The sequence below is a fragment of the Panicum virgatum genome, chromosome 6N, assembly GCF_016808335.1.
Source record: "Panicum virgatum strain AP13 chromosome 6N, P.virgatum_v5, whole genome shotgun sequence".
In the NCBI taxonomy this organism is placed as follows: Eukaryota; Viridiplantae; Streptophyta; class Magnoliopsida; order Poales; family Poaceae; genus Panicum; species Panicum virgatum.
Window position 1 is genome coordinate 30,730,462 of NC_053150.1, and position 27,640 is coordinate 30,758,101.

Sequence of the window (27,640 nt, forward strand, 5' to 3'; positions counted from 1 at the left end):
GGAAACCGGAAAGATGTGTGTGGCGGATTGCGTTGGTGTTTAGTGGAAAGCTGGTCCAGGTCCAATCCGGCCGTCCAAGTCCAACAAAGCTCGGTGCGTGCCTCAAAGTCCAAAGAGCATGGCGACGCACGGTGGGTTGTTGGGTGGGCCCGCGGGCGGTCCTCCGTGTCCGCGTAATTTTCTTGGTACGTTAGCGGCACGAATCGGCAGCCACGGCCCACCGAGGCGGCCTGCATACGGCCGCGGCTGATGGGTGTTGAGGGCATCGAGAGTAACACGATGCATTGATGGGGGTTGAGGGCCCGTATTGACTATCATGAGATCTTTTTTTTTGTAAGCGGTAGACTAATATCCATGTTCTTATTTTTTTCCCCATGGAAATGGATTATTCCATGAATTCCTCAAAACGAGGCTCATCAAAATGTAAAATCTAAGACTACTATAAGACTACTAATAAAATAAAAAAATTTGAACGATTAAATTACTTCTCCCGAATATCCAATTGACTGATTAATTTCTTATAACATACTCTATTTTTCTTTTCCAAATAAGCCAGCAAACGTTGACATTTTCCCAAAAGTCTTCGTAGACCATTTTCCGGTGAAATTTTTTTTTTTGTGTAATTCCAAATGTGAAGCAAGTCTCCGTATCTTATTGGTGAAACTGAATACTTAAAATTCAACAGAACCCATGTTTCTTGTTTTTCTTCTTTAACCATAAATCAAAAAAAAATCTACCTCCTTTCTTTTTCATGTATTTTTGTGATCAGGAAAAATAAAAAATTATGTCAGTTATTTTGAAGTTATTTTAATCTCGTACACACAAAAATTTGCAATTATTCATCTACTGCTGGAATCTGGAATTTGGATTTATTGTATCGATGCAAATTGGATTTGGATAGAAGGGTACATTCTATAGCAATAAAAAGAATGATCTGTGTTTTCAGGGGAAAGTATGGAAAAGCGAGAAGGACTTATGGCTGAAAATAATCAGAACTCTGAAGAAATGGCGACTGGTGTGCAAGACTGCAAACTTGCAGGATTTCGATCATGTGATGGAAGAACTTACAACAAGCCTACACCAACCACTACACATCGCTAGGGATGGTCGGAGTGCAACAACCTCATGCTCCCAGACGGCTCAACAATCAGATTCGGCAGCATCACCTGGTTGGGAGGACTGGAGTGAGACACATTCATCGGTGCTGGACGTTGAAGTTCCCCGCCGAGCCATTAACTTGCCATGATCTCAACCTTTGTCTGTAGACCGTCAGAACTCTGTTTCCGTAGCTCTTTTGGATAGCACTTGAACTATGTTGTATCGTTTATTGTACTGTAACCTGAGCTTTGTTTCTCTGAAATAAAGCGGGATCACCCTTTTCTCTAAAAAAATATCACAAAAATCTGATTTTCAATATTCAGCTACAATACCTGATAGCAAAAGCCACCCAATTATTGATTCCGGACAAATTTGGTCTGTTAGATGGTTTCGAAGGTGGTTTTTCATTTTTGTGATAATTAAAAATATTCAAATTTAAACTAAAATATTCATACATAATTCATTTTAGATCAAAAATATGAAAGGGATATCAAAAGTTTTTAAAAATATAACCTATGTGTTGGTATGATACTTTCCAGTTATTCAGATCAAATTTTTTATTTCCATAATATTTCATTGCTTGTAGTCATGCCCATTATTTTGAATAACTAAGCTTCAAATAGAGCAATAATAGATAGGTTACATTTTTAGAAAAATTTTGGTACTAGTTTCATATTTTTTAATTTAAAATGAATTAGATTTGATTTCTTAGATCTAATTAGATTTTTTAACTTTTTTTAAAAAATACAAAACCGCTTTGGAATCCACCCCAAGGGTCACATTTGCCCGGTTGCTGATTTGTGATCTTTTAATAGAAAGAAAAAGTCTTCTCTTAGACTTCAAGGTCAACAGTTGGATAGTCTATGCTATCCAGTTTTGTAGTTGAAGGTTGAAAATCGAACTTTTGTAAAAGTTTGAGAGTGTAATTCAGACTTTTTCCTTGATTATTATGTCTTTTTTAGATTGTATGCATGTGTGACTGACAGTGTGGTGCGCGGCATGCGACGATGAGATTCAGAGGTCACATGCAGCAGGTATGTGCGGTGTGAACGTGTAGCACCCGGCACATATAGCCGCTGTCGCCAGCTTGCTTTCCCTAACCATGCATTCGAAGGAGGCGCTAAGGTTCTAAATAGCCGGTTATAGCTGCCGCTATTGGTTCTAAATAGCTGACTATACTTATTGCTGTAGCCGGCTATAGCTGCTAGGAAAGGTAGCCGCTATGACATTTACTCCGCTAAAGCCGGTTATAACCCGCTAAATGCCAGCTATCGCCTGCTAAATGTTGTAACGGTAGCTTTGTCATTAAACACCTTGGATATGGTTTTCCATGGGATCTAGAAATCCTACAAATATGCTCTGGCAAACTTTATTAGTCCTATTAATTCTGTTTTCATATAATCACCAAAATCACAAATAATAGTCTAACGATGAAGCAGGTTTTTTACCCGTCCCTGACGAGCAGTCCCTAGCTATTCATTTCTGCGTCTGTACTCACGCTGCTAACACGCTGAGACAGATGCTCTACCATAGTTATATATTGTACTAAAACGGATTAGCCACAATTATTGCATTGGCCTCCATCAAACTCGAGCATCATGGCTAGTGGTAACGTTGCCTGCTGTGCTGTGCTGACACGCCGCGCCGTCAGGTCAGTTGTTTGTTCACCATCCGGCAACTCCATCCTTCCTCTGAAACCATCGACACTGAGTACGTGTAATGTTGTGTTTGAACTATATATACCTATATATGTCTGTATGTAAAGCAAAACTTGCTTAGTTGTTTTCCATGCCATTATGCCAACTGACCTTGACTAACGATTGTATTATACGAGACCGGATTCCTGAGTGTATTTTTTTTAATCTCCCTGTCGCCCTCTTGCTGATGATGTTTCCTTTTCTTCTTCTCAAGAAGAAAGTTGTCTCTCTCTTCCTAGCGCGACCTGCGCAAAAGACAACCGCTCAACAGCTTGCGTTAGACGAAAGTGATCGTGAAAATGTGGCTGTGATCCATCCCTTCCCCGACAATATTGTCAAAAGAATGTTATGTCAATATTGCAACTACAGTATTACTGTCTTTATGAATTATGATACAGCCATTACAACGTGTTTTCACCCGCCAAGCCTACTTTCTTTTGGCGAACGTTGTTGCTTTCTCCCTTGTTGTGGTTCTGGTTCGATGGTGACTGGTGACTTGGTGAGCGTACGCGATGCCACAATGTGGGGCAGGTGCGTGTGAGTCAGCCAGCGGCGGAGCGATTTGAATCTAGACTAGTCCTAACTAAAAAGAAAAGAGGTTATTGTATCCTTACCCTCACTTTGAACTATAATTGTGATTTTATCCTTATTGTCGTTTGCTTTGTGATTTTACCGCTACTTTTGAAATTGAATACTCCATTTGCCCCTATTCTTAACTCTGTTAGTTACAAATAGTAATGCAGGCGGGGTGGTTTTTACCGCTAGCCGTATATATGTGACTTATATTAATAGAATAAAGATTAAAAGTATTGCATGTACATAATAGAGATGACATGGACATTTTTTTTTAACTAATATAGAAACATGAATAGGCTACATGAAAGGATTGCTAGTGACACTTAGTGGGGAATGATGTGGACACCTTGTATGAAGAGAGAAATAGTGGGTGCTATCTATATAGGTTATATAGATTCATTGGAGGACCCAATGCTAATTCTACAGTTGATCCGAAGTTTTTATTTGCACGGTCAATTTATGTTGGTGTTTTATTACTACCAGCTAGTGATTCTTGTGGATTACACATTTAGGAGCGGATGGTTGTGCAGCAAGACACAAGGATTTATATTGGTTCGGGCCACTCTGGAGCATAATACCTTATGTCCAGTTCGTGCTGCTCGTGTTTCTTACATTTATTTGCAGTAGGGGGTTTCAAACGGGAGAGAGAGGGACGAGCGTCCTAAGTCTCTGATGTATGTGTGTGTATGAATTATATCCTCCTCTGGTTGAGGTAGTTGCCGTCCAGATCTACCCGGAGCCCCTGCATGCCTCCTCTAGCTACGAGAATGTGTTCGTGTGGTTATCTAGGGATCACCCTCCTGTGCAAAGCCCGTTCCCTCCTTTTTATACGACATAGGAGAGAAAGGTGTACAATAGAGAGAGAAAGAGAGGGGGGGGGGAGAGTCCTGCATCCTCTGCTGCTTCAGTCGTCGTTAGCCCGCTTGGACCCGTCGTCGCCGCCCTCCTCCTGCGCTGCCGGGTCTGCCCTGTCGTACGATTTGCAGAGCGAAGGACGTGGTGACCCCTTCATTAAGGCGTGGCACACCCTACCCTACGACCTATATTGCTGTAGGCCATGGCGGGATGGGGTGCTCCACTGTTCGCTATGTCAGCGCACATCTGGTCGCCTGCCCACCCACATAACTGTCACTCTCCACACAACACGGGTCATGGTGGGCCTTTCCCTTGGTCAGGAGCGTCTTCCTCTCCCGGGCAGTTGCCTGGCGAGGAGGGACCCATCCCGTTAGGTCGGGCGAGGCAGGATCCTCCCATGTAGGTCGGTCCGGGCAGTTTTGCCACGCCTGCCGTTCGGCCTAGCCGAGTGGTTTGCCGGTTAATCCCTTGCCTTTAGGTATCCGTAGTATTTATACCTGATAATTTCCAACACTCTACACACGTTTGTCCACATACACAACCCTGTGTCCTCCGTTCCTTCTTTCATAAGCATTCTTCCATTCTCTTTCATTCTCCATCCTTAACTTTTTCCTCCAGCTCACCCTTTATTTCTCTCTAGCGAATGGGACAGAACCCGGAGTGGGACGAGCGACTGCAGTGCGGGAGCAGAATCGTGGACAGTGGCGGGTCTGCCACTAGGGCCACCTGGGCCATGGCTCTAGTCGCGGCCCAATAATCTCCACTGCTACTTTTTAATTTTTGTCTAAAATTTAGAGGTCCAATTCACTGAAAAGGTATAGTAACTAGAGGGCCAGATACATCGCTGAATTTGGTCCTAGTCATGGGTCGGACCTGGGTCCGCCCCTGATGGTGGACTTGTTGGCGGAGCGGTACCCGCTGGCAACCCGGCATGCTCTGCCTTCATCATTCTCGATCTTTTCCGCCTCCATTCCCGGCAACCGACGACAGACCAGACCTGATCATCTATCGGGTCGGGTCGGGTCACTTCGGGTTTCGGGTCAAAAAATATTTGCCCATACCCGGCCCATGACATGGTTGGGTCGGGTCGGTTGGGTTGGCCCGTAATTTTGTGTGTAATTTTCGGGTTGGATCTGATTTTTTTGAGTTTCGGATAAAAAATTTCGGCCCGTACCCGACCCGTCACTTGGTCGGGTCAGGTTTTTTTCGAATGGGTTGGGTCGGATTTATCGGGTCAGGGCTATGACGGACACTATGAGCAGCGAAACATGGGGAGCAGCTATGGGCAGGCTGACGGGTGGGACGTTGGGCGATGTGAGTGCCAGCCTCGGGCCCAGGGCGCAGCCCATCAGAGAGGTGGTGGTGGTGGCCCCGCGAGGAGAAATTTTCTTCCCTACTTTCCTCAAACCCCCGCTTCGGCTGCCCCCTCAACCCTAGTCCGCCCGCCGCGCCGGCTACTCTAATACTCGCCACCCAAGCCGCCCGCCGTCTCGCCCTCCCGCCGCCTCCCTCATCCTCCCCTCGACCTCGTCTGCTCCTATGGCGGTAAGCTCCCCTGAATCCCCTCGCCTCTCTCTCGATCTCTCTAGGCGGTTTGCATACTAGATCTGGTCGTGCTTCTGATTGGTGTTGCCGTGCGATTTGGCGGCGTCGACTATTCCTGTACCGGTCTAGTTTGAGGTTCGTCCGCCCGATGTTGGTCCAGGTGTTGCGTGTTTGGGGGAATCGCGTAGTTGAAGTGGAGAGGGCGTTGAGAGTTGATGCACCTAGGTTGAATTCCAGCAAGATAGATGCTAGATAGGCGGAGGTCTGTGGTTTGGGATATTTGAAGGAATCAGCTAGATTTGGATGAGGGCAAATTGCTAAAGAGTACTTTGGTGCCGCGCCAGAGTATTGGCATCAGAAGTTAAGAGATTACAAAGAAAAAATTAATTCTGAATCTTGTAATGCTGGGAAGGATGCCCTCATGTTTGGAACTCATTGAAATAGAATAAGTTCCCTCGCTTCAATGGAGTGTTCCTTTTCTCTTCCATGTATTATACTTCCATGTAGCCAATATCCTCGGTTGATTTCTCGATGGATTTTTCTGTGTTTTGACTCCGCACTATACTGTTGTATCGAAGTAGCCAATGCACCTGTTAGTCTTCTGATCGTAGTCTTTTATCCTCTCAGAAGTTCAGGACAGTCGTTTCACCTTTGCCAGTACAATGATGTTTCTTTATCACATTTGTGATTGTTTCTGCTAGGTCAGTCCAAAGGTGCATCTGCATTTGTCTGTGCATATACACAGTTGATTAATGATTACTGCTTTGCAATTCAGTTAACGAAATTGATTGTGATCTGACATCAGGTGAAAAGCATTGATTCCAAGGAGCTATAAGCAGGATGTAAGCTGTTAGCTAGCCTTGTAGTTGCAGAATAATTTAAAAACACAAAGATAATTTACTAGACAAGAAGATAACTGCATCTGATTCATTGTTGACCTGTCTGTATATCTTTGCCATGATAGTTAACTTTTGGTTGATGATAGTCTGATCTCAATTAAGGCTGAGCCATTGGAGTCATCATGCAGACCTGTTGGTTGTGATCTGATTGCACCAGCCTGATCTGGTGCTTTGTAGTAAAATACCATGCCATCATTAACATAATGGAATCATTTATTGAACTAAAGAAGTCCGCGTAATGCATTAAGAGTTTTTTATGCATATTTGCCTGCCACAAGAAAGCATGACATTGTGGTACACTTACTAACAGATTCTTGCTTTGTACAGACTGTGCCAGTCAACCCTAAACCTTTCTTGAACAACCTAACAGGGAAGCCTGTAATTGTCAAACTTAAGTGGGGTATGGAGTACAAAGGTATTGAGTCTTTCCAGTTTTCAACTGTTACATTTATTATTTTCTAGATACTGTGCGTGCCCTTACCAATATTTATAAGCTTTTATATACTGTTCTCAGGTTATCTTGTTTCTGTGGACTCCTACATGAATCTTCAGGTACTAATTTGACAGTTTGGCTGTCTAACTATTGGATCTACCATCTGTTGATTTTTTTTAAATAGCTAAAGATCTATTGGATATGAAGTGCGATACAAAATTAATTACTGCGTCTCTCTACTGCCTGCAGCTTGCTAACACAGAGGAGTACATTGATGGGCAATTCTCTGGGAACCTGGGAGAGATTTTGATCAGGTAGCTTTTTTTATCCTTTGCTTTGAGCATCTGGCATGTCATGTTGCCTTATAAATCTAGGTAACCCAGATGCTGTCATCCTGCTGCCGTAATCACTACTTATCCTAAGGGTAGTGTTGATCTGCAGAATTTATGTTTCAAGGAAAGCTAGGGATCCTTAAAAACCATCATTCGTTTGTCAACGTTCTAGAACTGGGAGTCTGTGATGCATTTCATGCCCATCCTTTGACTTTTGATATTGATTTAAAACTCTTTTGCATTGCATATTCAGTTAGCACCCTGTATGACATATTGATGCTTGTTCAATCAACAGGTGCAACAATGTTCTGTACCTCCGAGGTGTTCCAGAAGATGCTGAGATAGAGGATGCGGAGTGAGAAGACTTTGAACCATGTTTAGATTGATTGATGTAATATGATTCTGACATGTGTTTGGGGTGCTGGGGACAACCTATTCTGCCGAATCCTTGCTTTGAACTTTATGATTGACGAAGCGTGTCCTGCTTTCAGTTAGGCTATACTGTCATTCTTCTGAACGTTTGAAGTTTGAACTGAGAGCTATGACTAGACATGATGCTCAAACTTCTTTCAGTTATGAGTATGACTAGACATTCTGCTGAATCTGAGAAGCATCAGATTTCCTGACCACCTGCTCATTTGTCTGACATGAAATTATATAAATATGAGCTTTGCATGATGTGTTCGACATCATCCCTAGCCAAGCCAACAAGCAAACGTATACTTGATTTTCTTCTTGCATTGAATTGCTTATCTTTCTTCGGGTTCCACGGGTGCCTTGGCTTGCGTATATCAATGTTAAATGAATTTCTAAGCTCATGGGTGTATGAGCTGCATGAGAAGGAAATAAGGCTTAGTTTTTAGCCTAGGAAGTGCTGGTTTTCGATGATCAAATTGATGAGGCATTTGCCATCTATCTTCATTGTTCAACTCTTTGATGAAAAGATGAAAAAACCAAAAAAAAACTCTGCCCTCCCTCTCTATTTATCCAAGAGATGGGCCAATACAATGTTTAACACGCAATCAGAGGTGTCATAGCCTATGTCCCCTGCATCCAATGCCTCATAGTTCCCTAATTCAGTCAAAAACCCGTCTATTATTTCATTTGTTGCCTTGTTTACAGTTTTCCATAATCTTCCTCGTAAAGCCAATTGTTCAGAATTCATTTGTGAAAGCCCGATATCTATATGTAGAAATTGTGTTACTAAATCACAATATCGCCTAATAATAGGAGAGTTACCCGCTCCGGGTTTGCCCTCCATCAAAGTCCCTGTATCGGGATTGAAAAATAATCAATAGATGTTTTGTGCGATACTATCATCCGATTAATTGAAATTTGCATGTAGTTTATTGTAAACTACAGACTGTCGATCTGCTGAATGTAAAAGTATGGTATGAGTTTTCCGTTTGCTAGCTTGCAAACTCAAATTATATATGAGTTTGCACGGCATTATAAATCGAGGCCAAACATTTGGTTTTGTTGCATGCTCTGCCCAAATGAAAATGAAATGAAATTGCATGTTGCAGATTATAGAGAACTGGCTACAGATCACGAAATGAAAATGATAAAATCGGCTAACTAGTTGATCCAAGCACACCAGAGTACACGACCCACGGCCGTCTCTCTGCCGCTAGCTACACTACTTACAAATGCAAATGCAGGCATGTCGCCATCCCGAGGGCCACGGCGGCGATACTCCACCAGCTGGCCGCACCGCGACCGGCGGCCGATGGTACCTTCGCCGCAAGACCACCGTGCACGCTAGGGATCGGAATGACTCCCGTCTCCTCCGGCACCGGCGTGGGAGTATCCACGAGGTTTGGCGTAGGCACCGGCTTGATCGGGCTCGGAACCAGCGGGCCGGACCCCAAGAAGGGCGCCGGGGCGGGGCCGGGCGCCGGCGCTGGCGCCGACGCAGGCGGCTTGCGCGGAGGCGCTGCCATGTGCCTGCTCGCCCTCGGCGGCAACGCCCGCGGAACTCTGATGCCCGGCGGGACGATGAAGCCGCTGACCTGGAGCACGGACACGCTGTACGGCTTCGCGGTGATCTGCTTCTCGACGGTGGCGTTCCTCCCGAGCCCCCCGGGCGCGGCGGAGGAAAGCATGGCGCGCCCGGTATCCCCGGAGTAGATGCGGAGGAACCCCACGCCACGCGGCGGCGCGCGCAGGACCTGCAGCAGCGTGGTGACCACGGACCCTTCGCCCTTGCGGTCGTGCTGCAGCGCGCCCAGCCTGGGCTCGTCGATGTAGTCGAGCACGACGTGGAGCGCGAGGAGGTCCGCCAGCAGGGAGCGCGGGACGCGCAGCATGCCGCCGAACGCCACTGCGACGGCGGTGTTGTTGAGCGCGAGCACGGTTACCTTGTCGCGGCTGCTGATGGCGAGCGCGACGTTGGTCTCGGTGAGCATGCTGCTGAAGGTGCTGAACTCCGGGAAGCCGGCGAGGACCTTGGTGATGTCGATGGTGCCCGCGCCCGCCCCGAAGCCGGCGCCGAGGCTGGGCGGCGCGGGGAGGAGGACGGCGAGCGTGACGAGGAGCAGCGGCAGCAGCTTGCTGGGCGCCATGCGGCCGGGTATGCAGATGCGAGCGCAATGGAGGTTTACGGTGGGGAAGTGAGATCGCCGGCCGGGCATGTATATATAGCGTGTGTATGTGAGGTGATCGTAGCAGCCGGGCTGAGGACTTGAGGTGGCGGAAAGGGAGTGATGCAGGGCGTCTTGACAGTTGGGTGTCTGACCAGTTCATGCGGTGGACACGGATCAGAAAGCGATCTGGAGGGTTCTTCAAAAAAAGAAAGCGACCTGGAGGGAGTAATCTGTGGCTTATGTCTTGTGTAAAGATCACTCACAGGAGTGTTCAAAAAAAAAAAAAAGATCACTCACAGGATGCAGTTCCATTTGCTGATTCTAGGGTCATTCTGTGGCTTAAGTCTCTGAGTTTGGATATTTGAATATATTGTTTGTAATCAGGTTACGCATGTATTGGCTGCAATATGTAAATGCCCCCACTTAACCAACCAGTTAGGGTTGCAAATTGGTCAAATATTTATACTATTTTTTCAAAGAAAAAAGTTCATTTTAACCATCCAACTATCACCTGAGTTCGATTTTGGTCATGCAACTCCAAAACCGAGTATTCTTGACCATCAAACTATCAAAAACTATTTTATATTTGATCATTCAACTATTTTGAAGGGTTGGAGCCCATATGACAGCTTAGGGGATGTTTGGTTTGAGGCAAGACTTGGCCACGCCACACCCACGCTCGCCACAGCCGCGGCGGCCAAAAGATCCGCCACAGCCTGCCGCACACTAGAAGACAAACATGAAGAGCAAAGCGACAAGATAAATTATTGTGGCAGCCTAACCTTAGACGAGAACCAAACGACAGCTTTTTTTCTATGGCTGCCACAGTTAGGCATGGCATGTTTGGGCTGGCAACCAAACACGCCCTTAATTTTCCTCTATTCTCTCTCATCTCTCTGTTTCTTCTCTCTTTCTCTCCTCTCTCTTCTGGGAGGCACGGCCACGGATGGGCAGAGGGGTGTGCCGGTGGCTCACCTGCAAAGAGGCTGCAGCACGACATACGAGAATTATGCCCTCCGTGTCCCACTCCATTCTCCCCACTCACCCCCTCTTTTTTTTCCTACCTCCCACCACAAGCATGAGCAAAGTCGAATAGAGTCGAGCTGATGTGACCCGGACCACCAAACTCAAATCCCCTCTCCCAACCCTCCTCCACCCTCCCTGGCCCAACATGCTCCCCATGAGCTCCAACCCATTCCCGATAGAGAATCGAAGCTCTCAGTCCGCCATTGGCGCAGGCGGGCCTGAGATCCGCCTGCAGGCGCACTCCAACCTCCGACTCCCATTTTCCTTGTCCAACAGCTCAAATCGAATGTAAGCAAGCTCCTAAAGCTCATGCACTCCGCGTTCCACCATGTTCCCCAGTTTTCGCGCTCATCCATGGAGTTCCTCGGCGGCTGGAACCCCCTCCTCGCCGTCGGGCATGCTCGGCCGTTGCTTCTCACGCACATCACCCACCGTTAAACTCACTTCGCTGTGTAGATGCTGTAGGTGCAACTCCCCGCCATCGTACGACGCGCCACGGGAAGGAACACACCGGTCAACTAGCCGACCGCCGCGGTCTTGACCATCCAGATGAGATAGAAGAGATGAAAAGGAGCTGACATGTGGCCCTCACTTCCACGTGTTCTAGAAGTTAGTGAAACCACCCTTCAAAATAGCTGGATGACCATATATAAACGGTTTTGATACTTGGATGGTCAAGAATACCCGGGTTTAGAGTTGCATGGCCAATGGACAAAAATGGACTTTTTCCTTTTCCAAAATAGGATCTTGTTTTGGATAAGTAGGTCAACAAATATTTAAACTAAAGAAGATTGGAGGTGCACCTAAGGATCACCAATTTACACCTCTACAACCAGTTCCATTTGGATAAGGTAGCAAGTAGGCCTGAGAGGCCGGCCTACTTTGATTTAGTTTAATATCCATTATTTTTAGAATTTTTTACATATTATCTCATATGTAAATGATAAAAATACAAAAAATCCTAACATATAACGGGCTTCCAAACTCCTATTTTCTGGTCATGCTAAAAAATCACAGTAGCGCACATCTCACCCCTCCCCACCCCCACCCGACAACCCACAGGCCCATTCGCGGGCAGGCAGCCAATGAGCTAGCCTGATCGGCCAAGCACCCATGCACCCCCTCGATCCCAATCCCTAGCTCCCCTATTAGCGATTCCAGCGGCCTGTGGCGAGGGCGCAATGAGGCTAGGCGGGCAGACGGGGTAGGGGCTCATCGGCCGTGAGGACGGACGACAGCCGGGGTTCGGTGGCCTGGTGGATCGCAGGCGTGGGGGTCCTAGGTCAGCATTGTCGCAGGGCACATCAGTAGCCTGTGCCTGCGGGGTGTGGGCGAGTAAGCAGAAGTAGGTCTGAGTGTAAAGTGAGCTGACTACTAATAAATTCCATCTTTATTTTAAGAATTAACATTGCAAATTACAAAGCTTAGGCCATCAAAGAAAAAAGTTTACAACTTTTGAAATTTTAAATACCCACCTCTCAATTCCATGGTCCGCCCACCTTGTCTTATTTACTCCTTATATTTTGCAAAACTAGAAGTTAACTCAATGGATTACAAGATGTTCTTCGTTCTTAAGGTTGCCTGAGAAGGAACAGAGAAAGATAATAATTAATAAATCATAATAAGATGTATTGTGTCTTTATTTTTTTTGTAAAAATACTGGGATCAAAATGTGCATGTAGTAAGAAGTTAATATACCAAGATGTTGATTCACAAAAATGCACCAAAGTTGAACGCGAAATCAATCTTCTTTTTTCTTTCCAACCTGAAACGCATTTGTGATGGTTAAATTAATCAAATAGTTAGGTTAATGAATATCTATCTGGTCCTTTTCATATAGAATGGATAATAATGTGATGTGTTAGCCATCATATATGTAGTTTTAGTAAATAAAGATGAAGAGGCAACTCCAACATGCTAATTAATCTATGAGCACCTAAATGCTGACATGGCACGAATGACATGTCAGCGTAGGACGGGTTTTAAAGACTTGCATTGGATGCCATATTTGATACTTGAGGAACCAAACTTGAACTCGGGGCAAACTTGTAGTATGAGTTTGAATATATTGCACATGATTTGTTAAATTTTACCAAACATACATACAGCAGCTATAGCGAATCTCCTTAACCGAAAAGCCGTCCACTAAACCCGGCTAGTTCTCCGCTCCTTAATATAGGCATCTCCTCCGCAGCGACCACCGCACACGCCGGCCGGGGCGCAGGCCACCACCCATCCCCTCCCTCATATACTCCCCCCTCTCGCCTCCATACTTGGTTTACAAACCACCATCGCCCGCAGCTCGGCGCGTGTGGCGGGCGCCGGCCGAGTGATCGAGAGCCATGGGCACGTAATTCATATAAGAAGCTTGTCGGGAGGAGCGATCTAGCTAGCTATCCAAGACGATGTCGAACCCGCCGCCGAAGAAGGCGGCGATCCGGAACCCCGGGCCGGCGGCGGGCGGCTCTCGGGGCCCGCAGGCGCCGGGGAACACGGTGAAGTTCGCGCGGCGGACCCCAAGCGGGCGGTACGTGAGCCTGTCGAGGGAGGACATCGACATGGAGGGCGAGCTCGGCGCGGACTACGCCAACTACACGGTGCACATCCCGCCGACGCCCGACAACCAGCCGATGATGGACGGCGCCGAGCCGGCGTCCGTGGCCATGAAGGCCGAGGAGCAGTACGTCTCCAGCTCGCTCTTCACCGGCGGCTTCAACAGCGTCACGCGCGCCCACCTGATGGACAAGGTCATCGAGTCCGACGTCAGCCACCCACAGATGCCCGGCTCCAAGGCCTCCCGCTGCGGCATGCCCGGCTGCGACGGCAAGGTTATGCGCACGGAGCGCGGCGAGGAGGTGTACCCCTGCGAGTGCCGCTTCAGGATCTGCCGCGACTGCTACCTGGACGCGCAGAAGGACGGCTGCCTCTGCCCGGGCTGCAAGGAGCACTACAAGATCGGCGAGTACGCCGAGGACGACGACCCCGGCGACGTCAAGCACTACCTGCCGGGGCCGGGCGGCATGAACACCAGCAAGTCCCTGCTGGCGCGGAACCAGAACGGCGAGTTCGACCACAACCGGTGGCTCTTCGAGAGCTCGGGGACCTACGGCTACGGCAACGCGTACTGGCCCAAGGGCGGCATGTACGACGACGACCTGGACGACGAGGGCGGCGGCGGCGGCGACCTCCCCGAGCAGAAGCCCTTCAAGCCGCTGACGCGCAAGCAGCCCATGCCGACGTCCATCATCAGCCCGTACCGGATCTTCATCGTGCTCCGGATGTTCGTGCTCCTCTTCTACCTGACGTGGCGCATCCGGAACCCCAACATGGAGGCGCTGTGGCTGTGGGGCATGTCCATCGTGTGCGAGCTCTGGTTCGCCTTCTCCTGGCTGCTGGACATGCTCCCCAAGGTGAACCCCGTGAACCGGAGCACGGACCTGAGCGTGCTCAAGGAGAAGTTCGAGACGCCGTCGCCGTCCAACCCGCACGGCCGGTCCGACCTGCCGGGGCTGGACGTGTTCGTGTCGACGGCCGACCCGGAGAAGGAGCCGGTGCTGACCACGGCCACCACCATCCTGTCCATCCTGGCGGCGGACTACCCGGTGGAGAAGCTGGCGTGCTACGTGTCCGACGACGGCGGCGCGCTGCTCACCTTCGAGGCCATGGCGGAGGCCGCGAGCTTCGCCAACATCTGGGTGCCCTTCTGCAAGAAGCACGACATCGAGCCCCGCCAGCCGGACAGCTACTTCGGCCTCAAGGGCGACCCGACCAAGGGCAAGCGGCGGTCGGACTTCGTCAAGGACCGGCGCAGGGTGAAGCGGGAGTTCGACGAGTTCAAGGTGCGCATCAACGGCCTCCCGGACTCCATCCGCCGGCGCTCCGACGCGTTCAACGCCCGCGAGGACATGAAGATGCTCAAGCACCTCCGCGAGAGCGGCGCCGACCCGGCGGAGCAGCCCAAGGTGAAGAAGGCGACGTGGATGGCCGACGGCACGCACTGGCCGGGCACCTGGGCGGCGGCGGCGCCCGACCACGCCAAGGGCAACCACGCCGGCATCCTGCAGGTGATGCTGAAGCCGCCGTCGCCGGACCCCCTGTACGGGATGCCCGACGAGGAGCAGCTCATCGACTTGAGCGACGTGGACATCCGCCTGCCGATGCTGGTGTACATGTCCCGCGAGAAGCGCCCCGGCTACGACCACAACAAGAAGGCCGGCGCCATGAACGCCCTGGTGCGCTGCTCCGCCGTCATGTCCAACGGGCCCTTCATCCTCAACTTCGACTGCGACCACTACATCAACAACGCGCAGGCCATCCGCGAGGCCATGTGCTTCGTCATGGACCGCGGCGGTGAGCGCATCGCCTACATCCAGTTCCCGCAGCGCTTCGAGGGCATTGACCCCTCGGACCGCTACGCCAACAACAACACCGTCTTCTTCGACGGCAACATGCGCGCCCTGGACGGCCTCCAGGGCCCCATGTACGTCGGCACCGGCTGCATGTTCCGCCGCTTCGCGCTCTACGGCTTCGACCCGCCGCGCGCCACCGAGTACACCGGCTGGCTCTTCCGGAAGAAGAAGAAGAAGGAGGAGGCGGCGGCGGACCCGGAGACGGACACGCAGTCGCTCAAGGCCGCCGCCGAGGACTTCGACGCGGAGCTGTCGTCGATGCTGGTGCCCCGGCGGTTCGGCAACTCGTCGGCGCTCATGGCGTCCATCCCGGTGGCCGAGTTCCAGGCGCGGCCGCTGGCGGACCACCCGGCCGTGCGGCACGGGCGGCCCCCCGGCGCCCTCACCGTGCCCCGGCCGCCGCTGGACCCGCCGACGGTGGCGGAGGCCGTGTCCGTCATCTCGTGCTGGTACGAGGACAAGACGGAGTGGGGCGACCGGGTGGGGTGGATCTACGGCTCCGTCACCGAGGACGTGGTGAGCGGCTACCGCATGCACAACCGCGGGTGGCGCTCCGTCTACTGCATCCCCAAGCGCGACGCGTTCCTGGGCACGGCGCCCATCAACCTGACGGACCGCCTCCACCAGGTGCTGCGCTGGGCCACCGGCTCCGTGGAGATCTTCTTCTCCCGGAACAACGCCTTCCTGGCGTCGCGGCGGCTCATGTTCCTGCAGCGGGTGGCCTACCTCAACGTCGGCATCTACCCCTTCACCTCCATCTTCCTGCTCGTCTACTGCTTCATCCCGGCGCTCTCCCTCTTCTCGGGCTTCTTCATCGTGCAGACGCTCAACGTCGCCTTCCTCTGCTACCTGCTCACCATCACCGTCACGCTCATCGCGCTCGGCGTGCTCGAGGTCAAGTGGTCCGGCATCGCGCTCGAGGACTGGTGGCGGAACGAGCAGTTCTGGCTAATCTCAGGTCACGTTCATTGTCGTTGTTAATCCTCTTCTGCCAGCCAGCAACATACTAACAACGATGCATGTTTGTTTGCAGGCACCAGCGCGCACCTGTACGCGGTGGTGCAGGGCCTGCTCAAGGTGATGGCCGGGATCGAGATCTCCTTCACGCTCACGGCCAAGGCGGCGGCGGACGACAACGAGGACATCTACGCCGACCTCTACGTGGTCAAGTGGTCCTCGCTGCTCATCCCGCCCATCACCATCGGCATGATCAACATCATCGCCATCGCCTTCGCCTTCGCGCGCACCGTCTACAGCGACAACCCGAGGTGGGGCAAGTTCATCGGCGGCGGCTTCTTCAGCTTTTGGGTGCTGGCGCACCTCTACCCCTTCGCCAAGGGGCTCATGGGCCGCCGCGGCAAGACGCCCACCATCGTCTTCGTCTGGTCGGGCCTCATCTCCATCACCATCTCCCTGCTCTGGGTCGCCATCAGCCCGCCGGAGGCCTCTGCCGGCGGGCGCGCCGCGGGCTTCCAGTTCCCCTGATCGGTCGTCATCACAGTGCCAGAAATCCATTTTCATTACCAAGTGCTGCATGCGTTTGCAGGCAAATACATGCATGCTACCATGTGGTGGTGTGTAATAGGTGATCAATCAGTGAAGTAATTAGAAGTGGCAAACAACAAACTTGTTGAGTTTATTGATTATTATTAATTAGTACTTGTCCTTTGATAGGGTCTCATCAACAGCATTTATGTAGATAGATGAAAACTGTTCAGCTCAAACTGAGTTGAAGAGCAGATGATCGATGTATTCACATACGCTTGAAAATTGTTACCTTTTCCTCAATTATACTGTTTGGCTACTTTTATATACTCCCTTTATTTTATACGCTGTGGATCCTCTGATAGAGCAGCTTGTCTTATATATTGAGCTGAAGGGTAAAACCGTTTTGGAAGGTGTTCGGCAAAACAACTTCCTATATCTTTTATAAAATTAATTAATGTAATATCCACACCAATCCAAAATATATCCACACCAATCAAACTCTTTGAGATTATCAATATTCTCAAAAATACCAAAGTATTGATAGCATGGAACATTTGAAGTGTTAGCACAGAGAAAACTGCTCAGAGCAACAAGAGCAAAACAGGTAACCAACTCTTCATCAGACTTTGTTTCATGGTTGGTGATTTTGTTGGCAAAAAAGGACACTGCAGGAATGGACTGCTTCTCAAACATTGACAAGACAATAGCTTTACAACTGGACGAATCAGAAGGAAAAGGTGTGGCACCAATTGGGAGGCCAAGAACCAAATGAACAGATTCTTTTTTAAGAGAGATAACCTTGCCATCAAAAACTATATCAGCTGACCTATAATTCACTAGTTGTGCTACCCACTTGATGAACTTGTTAGGAACAAAACACTTTTCAAACAACAAAAGAGAACCCAATCCATATTTATCAATAACTTTGCGATCATCAGCCGAAAGAGATTCCAAAACAGATGAGAAGCTGGTAACCGAAAATCTAGTAAAAACTTCTTTGGGTCTTGTAGAAGAATTATGTTTCTTTGCCTCCTAATAAATAAGAAAAAGAATAAGAAGATAAAAGGTAATCAATAAAGAATATATTTAGCGGATGATATAACCACAATAGAAAATATGATATAAACAGTAGAACCTCATGAGTTATAGTCTTTGCAAGCTTCTTCTTCAAAATCTTGAGTTCATTGTACTGACAAACAAAAGCAAATTAAAATAGAAGATAGTCAGGACCTAGTGAGGACAATACTGAACTTTGGAAGCCATAAGAAAATGAGTTCATTGTACTGATATTTTAGCTGATTACCTAGTGAGAACAATACTGAACTTTGGAAGCATCAAAATACCAATTACATTTCCAATAATAAGAGTAACATATAGTATGCTGCAGGATACTCTAAAGATATAATTAACCAAGTATCTACATTGCAAAATACAAAATCACCACCGGCTCACAAGAACTAACCACTTCGTAACAAATGGGCACACTCCCAAATTGCAACCAGTACACCAGTGATAATGAATAAAATAATAAGCTCTCTTAATAAAAATTAAAATACTTCAAAATCATCTACAGGGCTAGGATACAGGACAAAGAAATAGTAGTAACTTACATTCTTAAGAACTTCCTTGTAGGCAGCAATTTTGATTCTTTCATCACTACTGGAAGATTGATACTGTAAAAAAAAGAAACCAAAACACAAAAACAAATATAATATTATCAAGATTAACAATAAGTATTATAAAAGCACAAAACATACATATGAACTTTTAAAAAAAGCAACAACATATTTCAGAGTCTTGAAAAACCATTACTCTCACTGTCAGGCACAGAATCAGAGATATCTTCAATTTCATCACCATCAGATTCGTGTGTGCTACCAATGTCAATAAAATCCCTAGATCTCTTCCTTGCCATCTACAAAATTGTAAAAAAATAAGAACAAATGATATAAACAAAAATGAAGAAAGCAAAATGAAATAAACAAATGAGATAAAAAAATTATCTCATGTATCACTCTACTTACATGACAATTGTTCATGATTTACACCAGGAAAATAAGCAAAACTTATAAATGTTTATAGTGTAATTCCAGCAAAAAGGAACATGAAACTAGAAAAAAATGAACTAAAACAATGGTTATGGCTTCCACTATAGAGGAAAACGAAGAAACAAACTACCAGAGCTCACTCCGAGAGAGAGAGAGACTGCGAGAGAGGGCAGCGACGGAACCGGATCCTCTGCAGTAGACGGATGCGAATAGTAAAATGAGTCAAGTGCTACAGTATCCCGATGTAGATCTGTATTACCCGACGTAGTACTGCAGTAAACAGTATCAAACAGTGCTCGGGGGTACTGTTCACATCGGTACGTTCATTACCGCTTCAGATCGGACAGTTCTCGTTCATTCCACCTCTCGTACTGCAGAGGATCTCGTTTCGGCAGCGACAGCACATCTGCAGCAGCTAGAGGAATCATGCTCCCAGGCTCAAACAAGAGAGAGAGAGAGGGGGGGGGGGGGACAGCACGGAACAGGGGTGCATCAAACGGGGCTCACTCAGGGGGAGATGGAGATGGCGTACCGCAGTAGCACCCTGCGCTCCTGGCGCAGCACCTCGCCGCCGCAGGCTCCTAGCGCAAGCGCGCCCCGGCGGAGTCCTGGCGCAAGCGCACCCCGGCGGAGGAGGGAGTGGTGTCGTCGCCGCGGACGAGTTCGACGAAACCGCTTGAACTAAATCATCCAGAAAACAGAATGGAATCACAGTCAAAATCGGCAAATAGATGAAGACGACCTAATCGAATCACAAATGCAAGCAAATAGAGACGCATAATAGATCAAACGGAATCAATCGGAGCAGGGGATGCAACCCTAGAATCACCGTACCTACAAGAAGAAGAGGAATGGGGAGAGTGGAAGACGATGAGACGGAAGAGGAATGGGAAAGTGGAAGATGATGAGACTGAAGCTGCGAAGAGGCGGGGGGATAAAATATCGGCGCGGAATCCAAAATACAAACAGAGCAACCGGTCCTACATGTCAGAGATGTTGAAAAAAAGATCGCACCGGACCGATCGGGGAGGTCAACACAATCCTAGTAAGCATCGGACGGCTACAAATTCGGTTGAGAGACAACCCCAAATCACACGAGTGACTTATAGCTTTCCCCTTTATTTTATACGCTGTGGATCCTCTGATAGAGCAGCTTGTCTTATATATTGAGCTGAAGGATAAAACTGTTTTGGAAGGTGTTCGGCAAAACAACATCCTATATCTTTTATAAAATTAATTAATGTAATATCGTACGGATATGACTATGTGGTTTGTCTGAATATATGAATTGATTGGAGTTCGTTTAGAATTTATACTATAAAGGATGAAAGAATTGAAATCCTTTCTCACTAAGATTAGGGCCACCTTACTCTTCACAGAGGCTCCACTTGTCAACACGAGAGGTTTACAGGAGATGTGGAGACCCATGGTTTTAACGTTTCTAAAATGTTTCTGCCAAAATGTCAATACTTTTTACACCAAGCACTTTTGTTTACCCACCTTTGTACCATTTATTACTTTCCTTGTGTAACCTTAGCATGCATATTATTTTTTCCTAAAATTTCTCAATTTACTTTCCTTATTCACTTAGAATTGATTAATTACTTTCCTTGTGTAATCTTAGCATGTATATTATGTTTTACTAAAATTTCTCTATTTACTTTCTTTATTCACTTAGAATTGATTAATTACTTTCTTTTTGTAATCTTAGCATGCATATTACTTTCCTTGCAGATCGATGCCCAGAGTCTGCACATCGATGAGAAGTTGAGTACGTCCAGCACATCAATATGGCCAATGATGATGCTATTTGGATCCACAGGTAAGTCACACCATTGGATAGTGGGGCTTGTAGACTTGTAGTTGACTTAGGAGAAGACATGGTGAGTCGGAAAAGCTAATGACTTTCTGTAGAGGGAAGAATCACAAGGGTGTAGAATTTCTCTAAATATATACATGACTTTGCACGGTAGAGATATAATCACATGATGCTTTCCTATAGAAGAAGATTATATAAATCACTATATATCGAATCAAAATAAGTAGCTTTCAATTAAAGATATTTACATTATGGATACTATTATAGATAGAAATCAGTCGTGTATTCTCTGATTAAAGGAAATAAATATTGTATGATTATATATATGGCATGGTTATGAAATAAAAAATGCATGTCTTGTGGGACAAACTATCAGCCTTGCCTTTTGTTGCACCCAAATCTAATTTGTTCCTAAATTGCTGCTCCTATTATTTGGTAATTAGTATCAATCAATCAATCATTCAATCAGTCGATTAGCCTCCGCACCTCCACCTCCACCGCCGTCTCCTCCACCCGCCCCCTCCCTGCCGCAGCGCGGCTCGTGCCTCCCACTCCTGTCCCCATCCCCCGCCACTCCCCTAACCCTTCCTTCCCATTCTTTCCGCATCTCGCCGGTGTACGGGGGAAGGCGATGGGAGCCGTCCTCGGGGTCCTCCTCGCCGTCCCCGAATTAGACGCCGCTGCGCCACGCCGCGCAACGCCTCCTGCTCCGCGTCCTCAAACACGCGGAGTGTCCCTGCTCCGGGGAAGAGCGCCGCAGCCTCCCTCCTCTGCTCGCGGCTATGGGAGGCGCACAGGGTGTGGAGGCCGATGGTGGTGGTGTCGGCGCAGGCGCCGCAGCTATTCTAGGGCCCATCGCTGGAGTCGTGGCCGTCGTGGAGGTGACAAGGGCAGTCGCCCTAGGCCGGCTGCTGGGCTGCGGCGGCGCAACACCGTCTCCACCGACGCCACCGTAGAAGCAGCATCAAGACCACAACTTGGAGTCCAGACTCGGCAACGGCAAGAGTAGCAGGACCAGCACGCTGGCCCACGATTCCAAGGTTTTTTCATTGAATTTCTTCTTATTTTACTGATTCATATTGATTATTGTTCTGATTTGATCTCTTGTTCTTTCTTTTGTTGTCCGTAGTTTGTTCTGGTGACTCACCAGGGTTTATCAATTTGCATAATCCATCGAGGACAGTGAACGCGGTTAGCGGTGGTGCTCGGTTTCGGTCCAGGTTTGTCGGCTCCCAATCTTTTCTCCATTTGATCCATCGCTCGATTTGGATTTTTATAAATATACGTGCATCTCCACTAGTTAGTAATAATAAATGAAAACAATAAGTGCCCTTTGTAATACAGTAAAGTAAATTAACGAGACTATTCATATGGTGATTGGCGTCCAGCCTAGGAGGGGCCGGCCGGTTCTTGGATTCCACCGTTATGTTTTTTGCTTCATCGAGCCAAAGCGCCGCTTTGCTTTCTAAAGCTTTCCTAGGGCATTCGCTTATTATCTTCGCCTGCTGTCTTTGTCTTGAACCTTCGCAACTTATCCATAAAAAAGTGGCCACCATCAATATTGGATTTCATACTTGCAACTTCTGTGTCTTTCCTTTCTTAAAATTTTTTGCTGGAATTGTGTTGACACGGAATCCGGCCAAACACCCTTGAATGTGCTAGAACGCATAGCAGATCGTCAACACGATCAACACTACCAGCCTCCCCATGCCGACCGGTCAGACCGGTAGGGCAGACTGATTCTACAAAGAGACGGCAAAGACATAAATTCTCAAGCTCGGGAGGGGCCCGTCGAAACTTGAAGATCTAGGATTGCTTCGAAGTCAGCAGGCCAATCAGAACACCCTCGAACCCCGTGGAGATGCATAAAGAACAACAGATGGGGTTGGAAAAGTTAGGGTTTGGAGAAGAAAAAGTAAAGGGCAAATTGTATTGAATCGATTGGGATGCCCTCAATCGGCCGTGCCCATTCATATATATATGGTGAGTGAAAGGAATCAGGTTCTCGTAGGCTAAGAGGGAGAGGAGGTGAATTAGGCAACATAAAACCTTAACCTAGTTGTCAGCGAACCTGAATTGTGCCAATTTTAGTCGTCAACATATGCCCTCCTATGTTTTTTTGGCAAAGCTTGTGTACCAAAAAATAATCTTGTGGACCAAAATTATCTAAAGATGATGATGAATAATACATTGGCCATATATTGCTTCTAAGGGCGATGAAGCTATTCATCGATCATGACTTGCTCTAATTCAAGGTGATGTCGAAACAACTCGCTTCGACTTCCATACCTGCTTGTTATTAATTTACTGACCTTGCTGGTACTACCTCAACCTGTTTCTCCATTGATTCTTGCTTGTGCATCCACTGCAGCCTCCTCTTTTGACTATGAGATGAGTCTGAGGGACACCACCTCAGATGCAAACACTTATTGTCTTGTTCCTTGTTCTTCTCACCTCCTTTACCATTAATAAGTACACTTCTAACCGGATCACTATTAACGATAATCAGTCTTTGTGATGCTCCACAATTTGGATATGCATAAGGATCTTGAATGATATATGGTTGCATATGGATTCTACTGTAATCCAAAGTTGAATAAAAGCAAGGATTGGGCCAAAACCATGGAGTGATCGATCCAAATAATGAGTACGGTGCAGTAGCACTGTTACCTTGATGTAGATAAGAATTCGGTTGGTCTTGATGTTTTGGTGATGATTTTTCATTTTTAACATGCCCTCCAGCCTTTTTGACGAGCTTTACACGTCAAAAAACAACAACCAGAACTAGCACTTTTCTAAGGAGGATGCTTAACATAGAACACCTCGGCCAAACATAATTCTAAGGTGATATGCATATATCGGTCATCTCCTTCTTCAAGAATCTTGCGATACTCATTGTTAATCCGATGCTCAACAATAAAAACTGCTACAATTTGGCCTTTCATAGATTTTAAAGGTTCATAAGACAATTCACACTTAATAAGTGTATAAGCCCATTCACCTATACTACTCTCTCTCTCCTATCATGTATTACATGTGGCTAGCCAATTTTTGTTACACAAACTGATTTGGTCTTATTTTTCTCATTGTATGGCAGGTCATAAAGTGAGCTTGTCAGTCATGCAAGCTTGAAGTACAATGATGTGATAATATGCTTGGAAATGTCTGTGTAGTTCTATGAATAACCTTATCGTTCAGTTTTGCTTATGTTGTATTTGGATTTAGCATAGGGTGGAAGCAAATTTATTTGTTTACAATTGCCTATTATATACCCTAATTTTGGCATAATAGATTGATGTACTTGCACGGCATTGATCTCGAATGCTTAGGGCTTGTTTAGTACCCAAAATTTTTTCTATGCTACAGTAACTTCAACGTTTGACCACTAATTAGTTGTATTAAATGTGGATAAGTGATAAAACCCATTCCATAACCTTTGGCAACATCGTGAGACAAATTTAGTGAATCTAATTATGCAATGATTAGATAATGTTGTTCTACAGTACCAATCATACAATCTCGAATGATGGATTAATTAGGCTTAATAGATTCGTCTCGTGATTTTCCATGCAATTAGTTTTATAATTAATTTATATTTAATTCTCATAATTTGTGTGTAAAAGTTCTCAAAAATCTTCGCCCAACATTTTTTTTGGGAACTAAGAGCAACTCCAACAGTTTGATTTTTCCTTTTCTCCTTTCTATTTTTTCTCAACATAGAGAATTGATGATGAAAAAACCCATTCCAACAGATTGATTTTCCATCTCCTTTTCCCCTTTATTTTTTCTCAATCCCGAAAATTATATCTCCAATCCCCCATAGAAAGGAACTATCATCCCTTCCCATGTGTCCAGACCATCCTCCCGGGGGCCGCCAGGGCCGCGCCCCCCGGCACCACCGCGCCCAGCGCCGCCCGGGTCGCGCCCTCCGGCACCACCGAGCCCACCGCCACCGCCTCTGCCTCCTGATGGTCGCCGACGAGCACGGCTACCAACAGCCGCCCGCCTCAAGCCTCCGCCCGCCTCGTCCCCCTCCACCCATGCTTCACTGGAGACCGCCGCCCATGGAGGCCGCCGGGGCGGTGCGCTGACCCAACCTCTCCCAGGTCGCAGCCATGGGCATGGTCCCCGTGGAGGGGTGGCTGGCCGCGCCGCCCATGGGCATGCCCTCCATCGAGGGGTCACCAGCCATGCCCCCCATGGGCGCAGCGCCCCTTCTTGGGCCAAGGGCACCGTGGGTGGTCGCTTCACCGACTGCTGCGACAAGCTTGATGCCATCAAGGCCGAACGCCCCACGACAGCCCAAGAAACCTACCACCGGCTTGGCAAAGGCAGCGAGGAAGAAGCCGGGCCCGAAGAAGAAGATGCCTTCTTCAACTCTGGTGGACTCTGCTTCAACGCCGACAACAAATTCTTCAGCGTCGGCAAGCATCGCAGCTCCCAATTGTGGCACCGAGGAAGACACCCATGCTGCAAGGTAAATTTCAGAAGTTCCTTACTTCGAGCAAGTTTTTTAAATATGTAGTTGTTGTTGAAGAAGACCATTGTTGTTGTTACTGATTATTAATTAGTGATTGCTGATTAGTAGTATCATGTAAGATCAAAGATTCCTGAAAGCTGATATCATCCAGTTATTGGAATCTTTGATCTTAAGCACACATAACTTCAGAAGGAAATTTTTGTGTCCATAATATGATTCGACTAGTACATTTATCGGCAATGCATGAGTTTATTCATAATGCATAAAGTAAAACTACAAGACAATAAGTACCCAGTAACAAGTTAAGTGTCTTTTATGTCAGGGCCAAGCTTGCAGCAGTATGAAAATGGTTTAGTTGAATAATGTCTTTAGTTCAATATTCAGAGAGTACTTATCTCCATGGAATGACCATAGTCTCCATGTTTCGTCACTCTTAGCTATTTACTCGAGTTCAGGTTTTATTTTTAGATTCACATCATTGTCTTGAGCTGTGTCATTCGTCAACCACTGCAATAACCGTTCTTTCTCCCAGTCCCGTCCACAACATAAATTTTAGGGGCAGGAGCATCTGACGGAGCACTAGCTAGGGCAGTCACAGCGGAAACAAAGAAATTAGAATCATTCAGATATTCTTGTAACGTGCCGAGAGTATTCCTCAGCCTTTTCAGTACAAATGCACTACTCTGTTTTAGTTGTTGCTTGTTCGTGGATTCACATGCACTACTCTGTTTGTCCTAAAATTAATGGCTCATAATCTTTTTAGTACAAATGATGAAGTTCCTTACTTGGACCAAGTTTTTTAAATATGTAGTTCATGCATCACTATATATGATGAATTTGTTTGAATGTGCAGTGCCCACTCTTTTTCCAATATGATGGATGAAAGTGTTGAAGTAGAAAATATCTCTCTCTTCCAACCATTGCCAAGTGCTGATGAGGAACATGATGAAGACGACAATTTGATCAGTCCAACAAGGAAAAAAGGACACAGGTCTGCCAATTATTCATCAGATGAAGATGTTGCCTTGATCAGGGCATGGGAGTTTGTGTCCCTTGATGCCATTGCAGGAGTTGATCAGAGTAGTAGCACCTTTTGGAGCCGCATCTCAGAGCACTTTCACTGTAATGCCAATACAACAATGACTAGAACAATCGGGTCGCTCCAGCATCGTTGGTCTACAATCCAAGAATGTTGTAATAAATGGAAGTCATGTCTTGCTCAAGTTACTCGCCAACATCCAAGTGGAGTCCCATTTCAAGAACAAGTGAGTAAGTCATTTTGTTCACTTCATCATGACATTTTGTTCTTTTTTGCTTTGATAGACCGACCTCGCCCAGGAGAGGTACAAGGCCATGGATCAGTAGAAGCATAGGCCCTTTACCATGCAACATTGCTGGATATTGCTGCAAAACAATCAGAAGTGGATGGATAGGGAGTTTGAATGCCCACCAAAGAAGCCAAAGTCCAATTGTTCGTCTTCAACAGATTTTGAAGCTCATGAGGAGGACGAAGGAACTGATGAAATGAGCAAGAGGCCTGCAGGGAGGAAGAAGGAGAAAGAGAGGTTGAAGAAAGATGCCGATGGCTACAAGGAGGCGATACAAAAGATGATCGAATCAAAGGAGAGGCTTGCGATTGACAAGGACTCAAGGTGGACGGAAATCAAGGCCATTGAGGAGCGCAAAGTTGCAATTGAAGAGCGCAAAGCAGCTGCGGAAGAGTGCAAGGCAGCAAACGAGGAGGAGAGACTAAGGCTCAAGGGTGAGAAGGCACGAGCTCAAGCAGCTGCGGAAGAGCGCAAAGCAGCTGCAAAGAAGAAGGACGAGGACCAAAAAATCATGTTCATGGACACGAGTGCTCTTGATGACACACAGAGGGCATATGTCGAGGCCATGCGTGCTAAAATTCTAGCTGAAATACTAGGAGGCAGTGGAGGTGGGAGTGTCTAGTGCTTCTATGTCACTTCTTATAATTGAGCTAAAATACAGCTCATCTGAGATATGTCACTTCTTTGCTGGCATGTGGTGCTGGAATTTTACTAACTGTTGTATGTGCTGGAATCTAGTGTGTGGGAACAAGATTGGAATTTTTCTTGAATCTTTACTGGAAAATTGATGTCTCTGCATATGTCTGTTGAGATACTTATGCCTATCGATGTCTATCAGAACAACTTAATCACATAAGTTGTGCTATTTGTGGTTTGTGTGCTGTACCACCTTTGTGCTCTGTTTTCAATTTTTGGTCAGGCAAGACCATTTAGCAGAGATCTGACTTTATTCATGTGGTAAAAATTAAAACCTGATATACTACATATATAAGCTACTGATGACATACACAAGCTTAGCTAGC

The 27,640-nt window shown here is 47.1% G+C and overlaps 5 protein-coding genes across 6 annotated transcripts; 3 read left to right on the forward strand and 2 right to left on the reverse strand.

The window, feature by feature from the left end:
- Window positions 1-5,529: 5,529 nt before the first annotated feature.
- LOC120678552 (probable small nuclear ribonucleoprotein F) lies at window positions 5,530-8,064 on the forward strand. The gene is made up of 5 exons (XM_039959795.1): window positions 5,530-5,771; window positions 6,998-7,085; window positions 7,185-7,222; window positions 7,353-7,417; window positions 7,731-8,064. Exons 1-5 carry the CDS (start codon window positions 5,766-5,768, stop codon window positions 7,792-7,794), a joined length of 261 nt encoding a protein of 86 aa, XP_039815729.1. The 5' UTR covers window positions 5,530-5,765; the 3' UTR covers window positions 7,795-8,064.
- An 875-nt stretch (window positions 8,065-8,939) lies between these two features.
- On the reverse strand, window positions 8,940-10,016 carry LOC120678553 (fasciclin-like arabinogalactan protein 3). Its single transcript, XM_039959796.1, has one exon. The coding sequence runs from the start codon at window positions 9,997-9,999 to the stop codon at window positions 9,079-9,081; it is 921 nt and encodes a 306-aa protein (XP_039815730.1). The 5' UTR covers window positions 10,000-10,016; the 3' UTR covers window positions 8,940-9,078.
- Window positions 10,017-13,451: 3,435 nt separating this feature from the next.
- On the forward strand, window positions 13,452-16,995 carry LOC120678051 (cellulose synthase-like protein D3). Its single transcript, XM_039959212.1, has 2 exons — window positions 13,452-16,413; window positions 16,489-16,995. The coding sequence occupies exons 1-2, from the start codon at window positions 13,452-13,454 to the stop codon at window positions 16,938-16,940; spliced, it is 3,414 nt and encodes a 1,137-aa protein (XP_039815146.1). The 3' UTR covers window positions 16,941-16,995.
- Window positions 16,996-17,390: 395 nt separating this feature from the next.
- Window positions 17,391-19,836, reverse strand: LOC120678052. The gene is made up of 5 exons (XM_039959213.1): window positions 19,524-19,836; window positions 18,732-18,858; window positions 18,554-18,616; window positions 18,079-18,132; window positions 17,391-17,975 (listed from the first exon to the last, which is right to left on the reverse strand). The coding sequence occupies exons 2-5, from the start codon at window positions 18,801-18,803 to the stop codon at window positions 17,391-17,393; spliced, it is 774 nt and encodes a 257-aa protein (XP_039815147.1). The 5' UTR covers window positions 18,804-18,858; window positions 19,524-19,836.
- A 4,962-nt stretch (window positions 19,837-24,798) lies between these two features.
- LOC120678554 (caldesmon-like) lies at window positions 24,799-27,416 on the forward strand. Of its 2 annotated transcripts, none has more exons than XM_039959797.1 (2): window positions 24,799-25,287; window positions 26,144-27,416. In XM_039959797.1, exons 1-2 carry the CDS (start codon window positions 24,926-24,928, stop codon window positions 26,661-26,663), a joined length of 882 nt encoding a protein of 293 aa, XP_039815731.1. In that variant the 5' UTR covers window positions 24,799-24,925; the 3' UTR covers window positions 26,664-27,416. The 2 variants fall into 2 exon arrangements, with proteins under 2 accessions (XP_039815731.1, XP_039815732.1); XM_039959798.1 differs by having other exon boundaries at window positions 24,817-25,287.
- The last annotated feature ends 224 nt before the right edge of the window (window positions 27,417-27,640 follow it).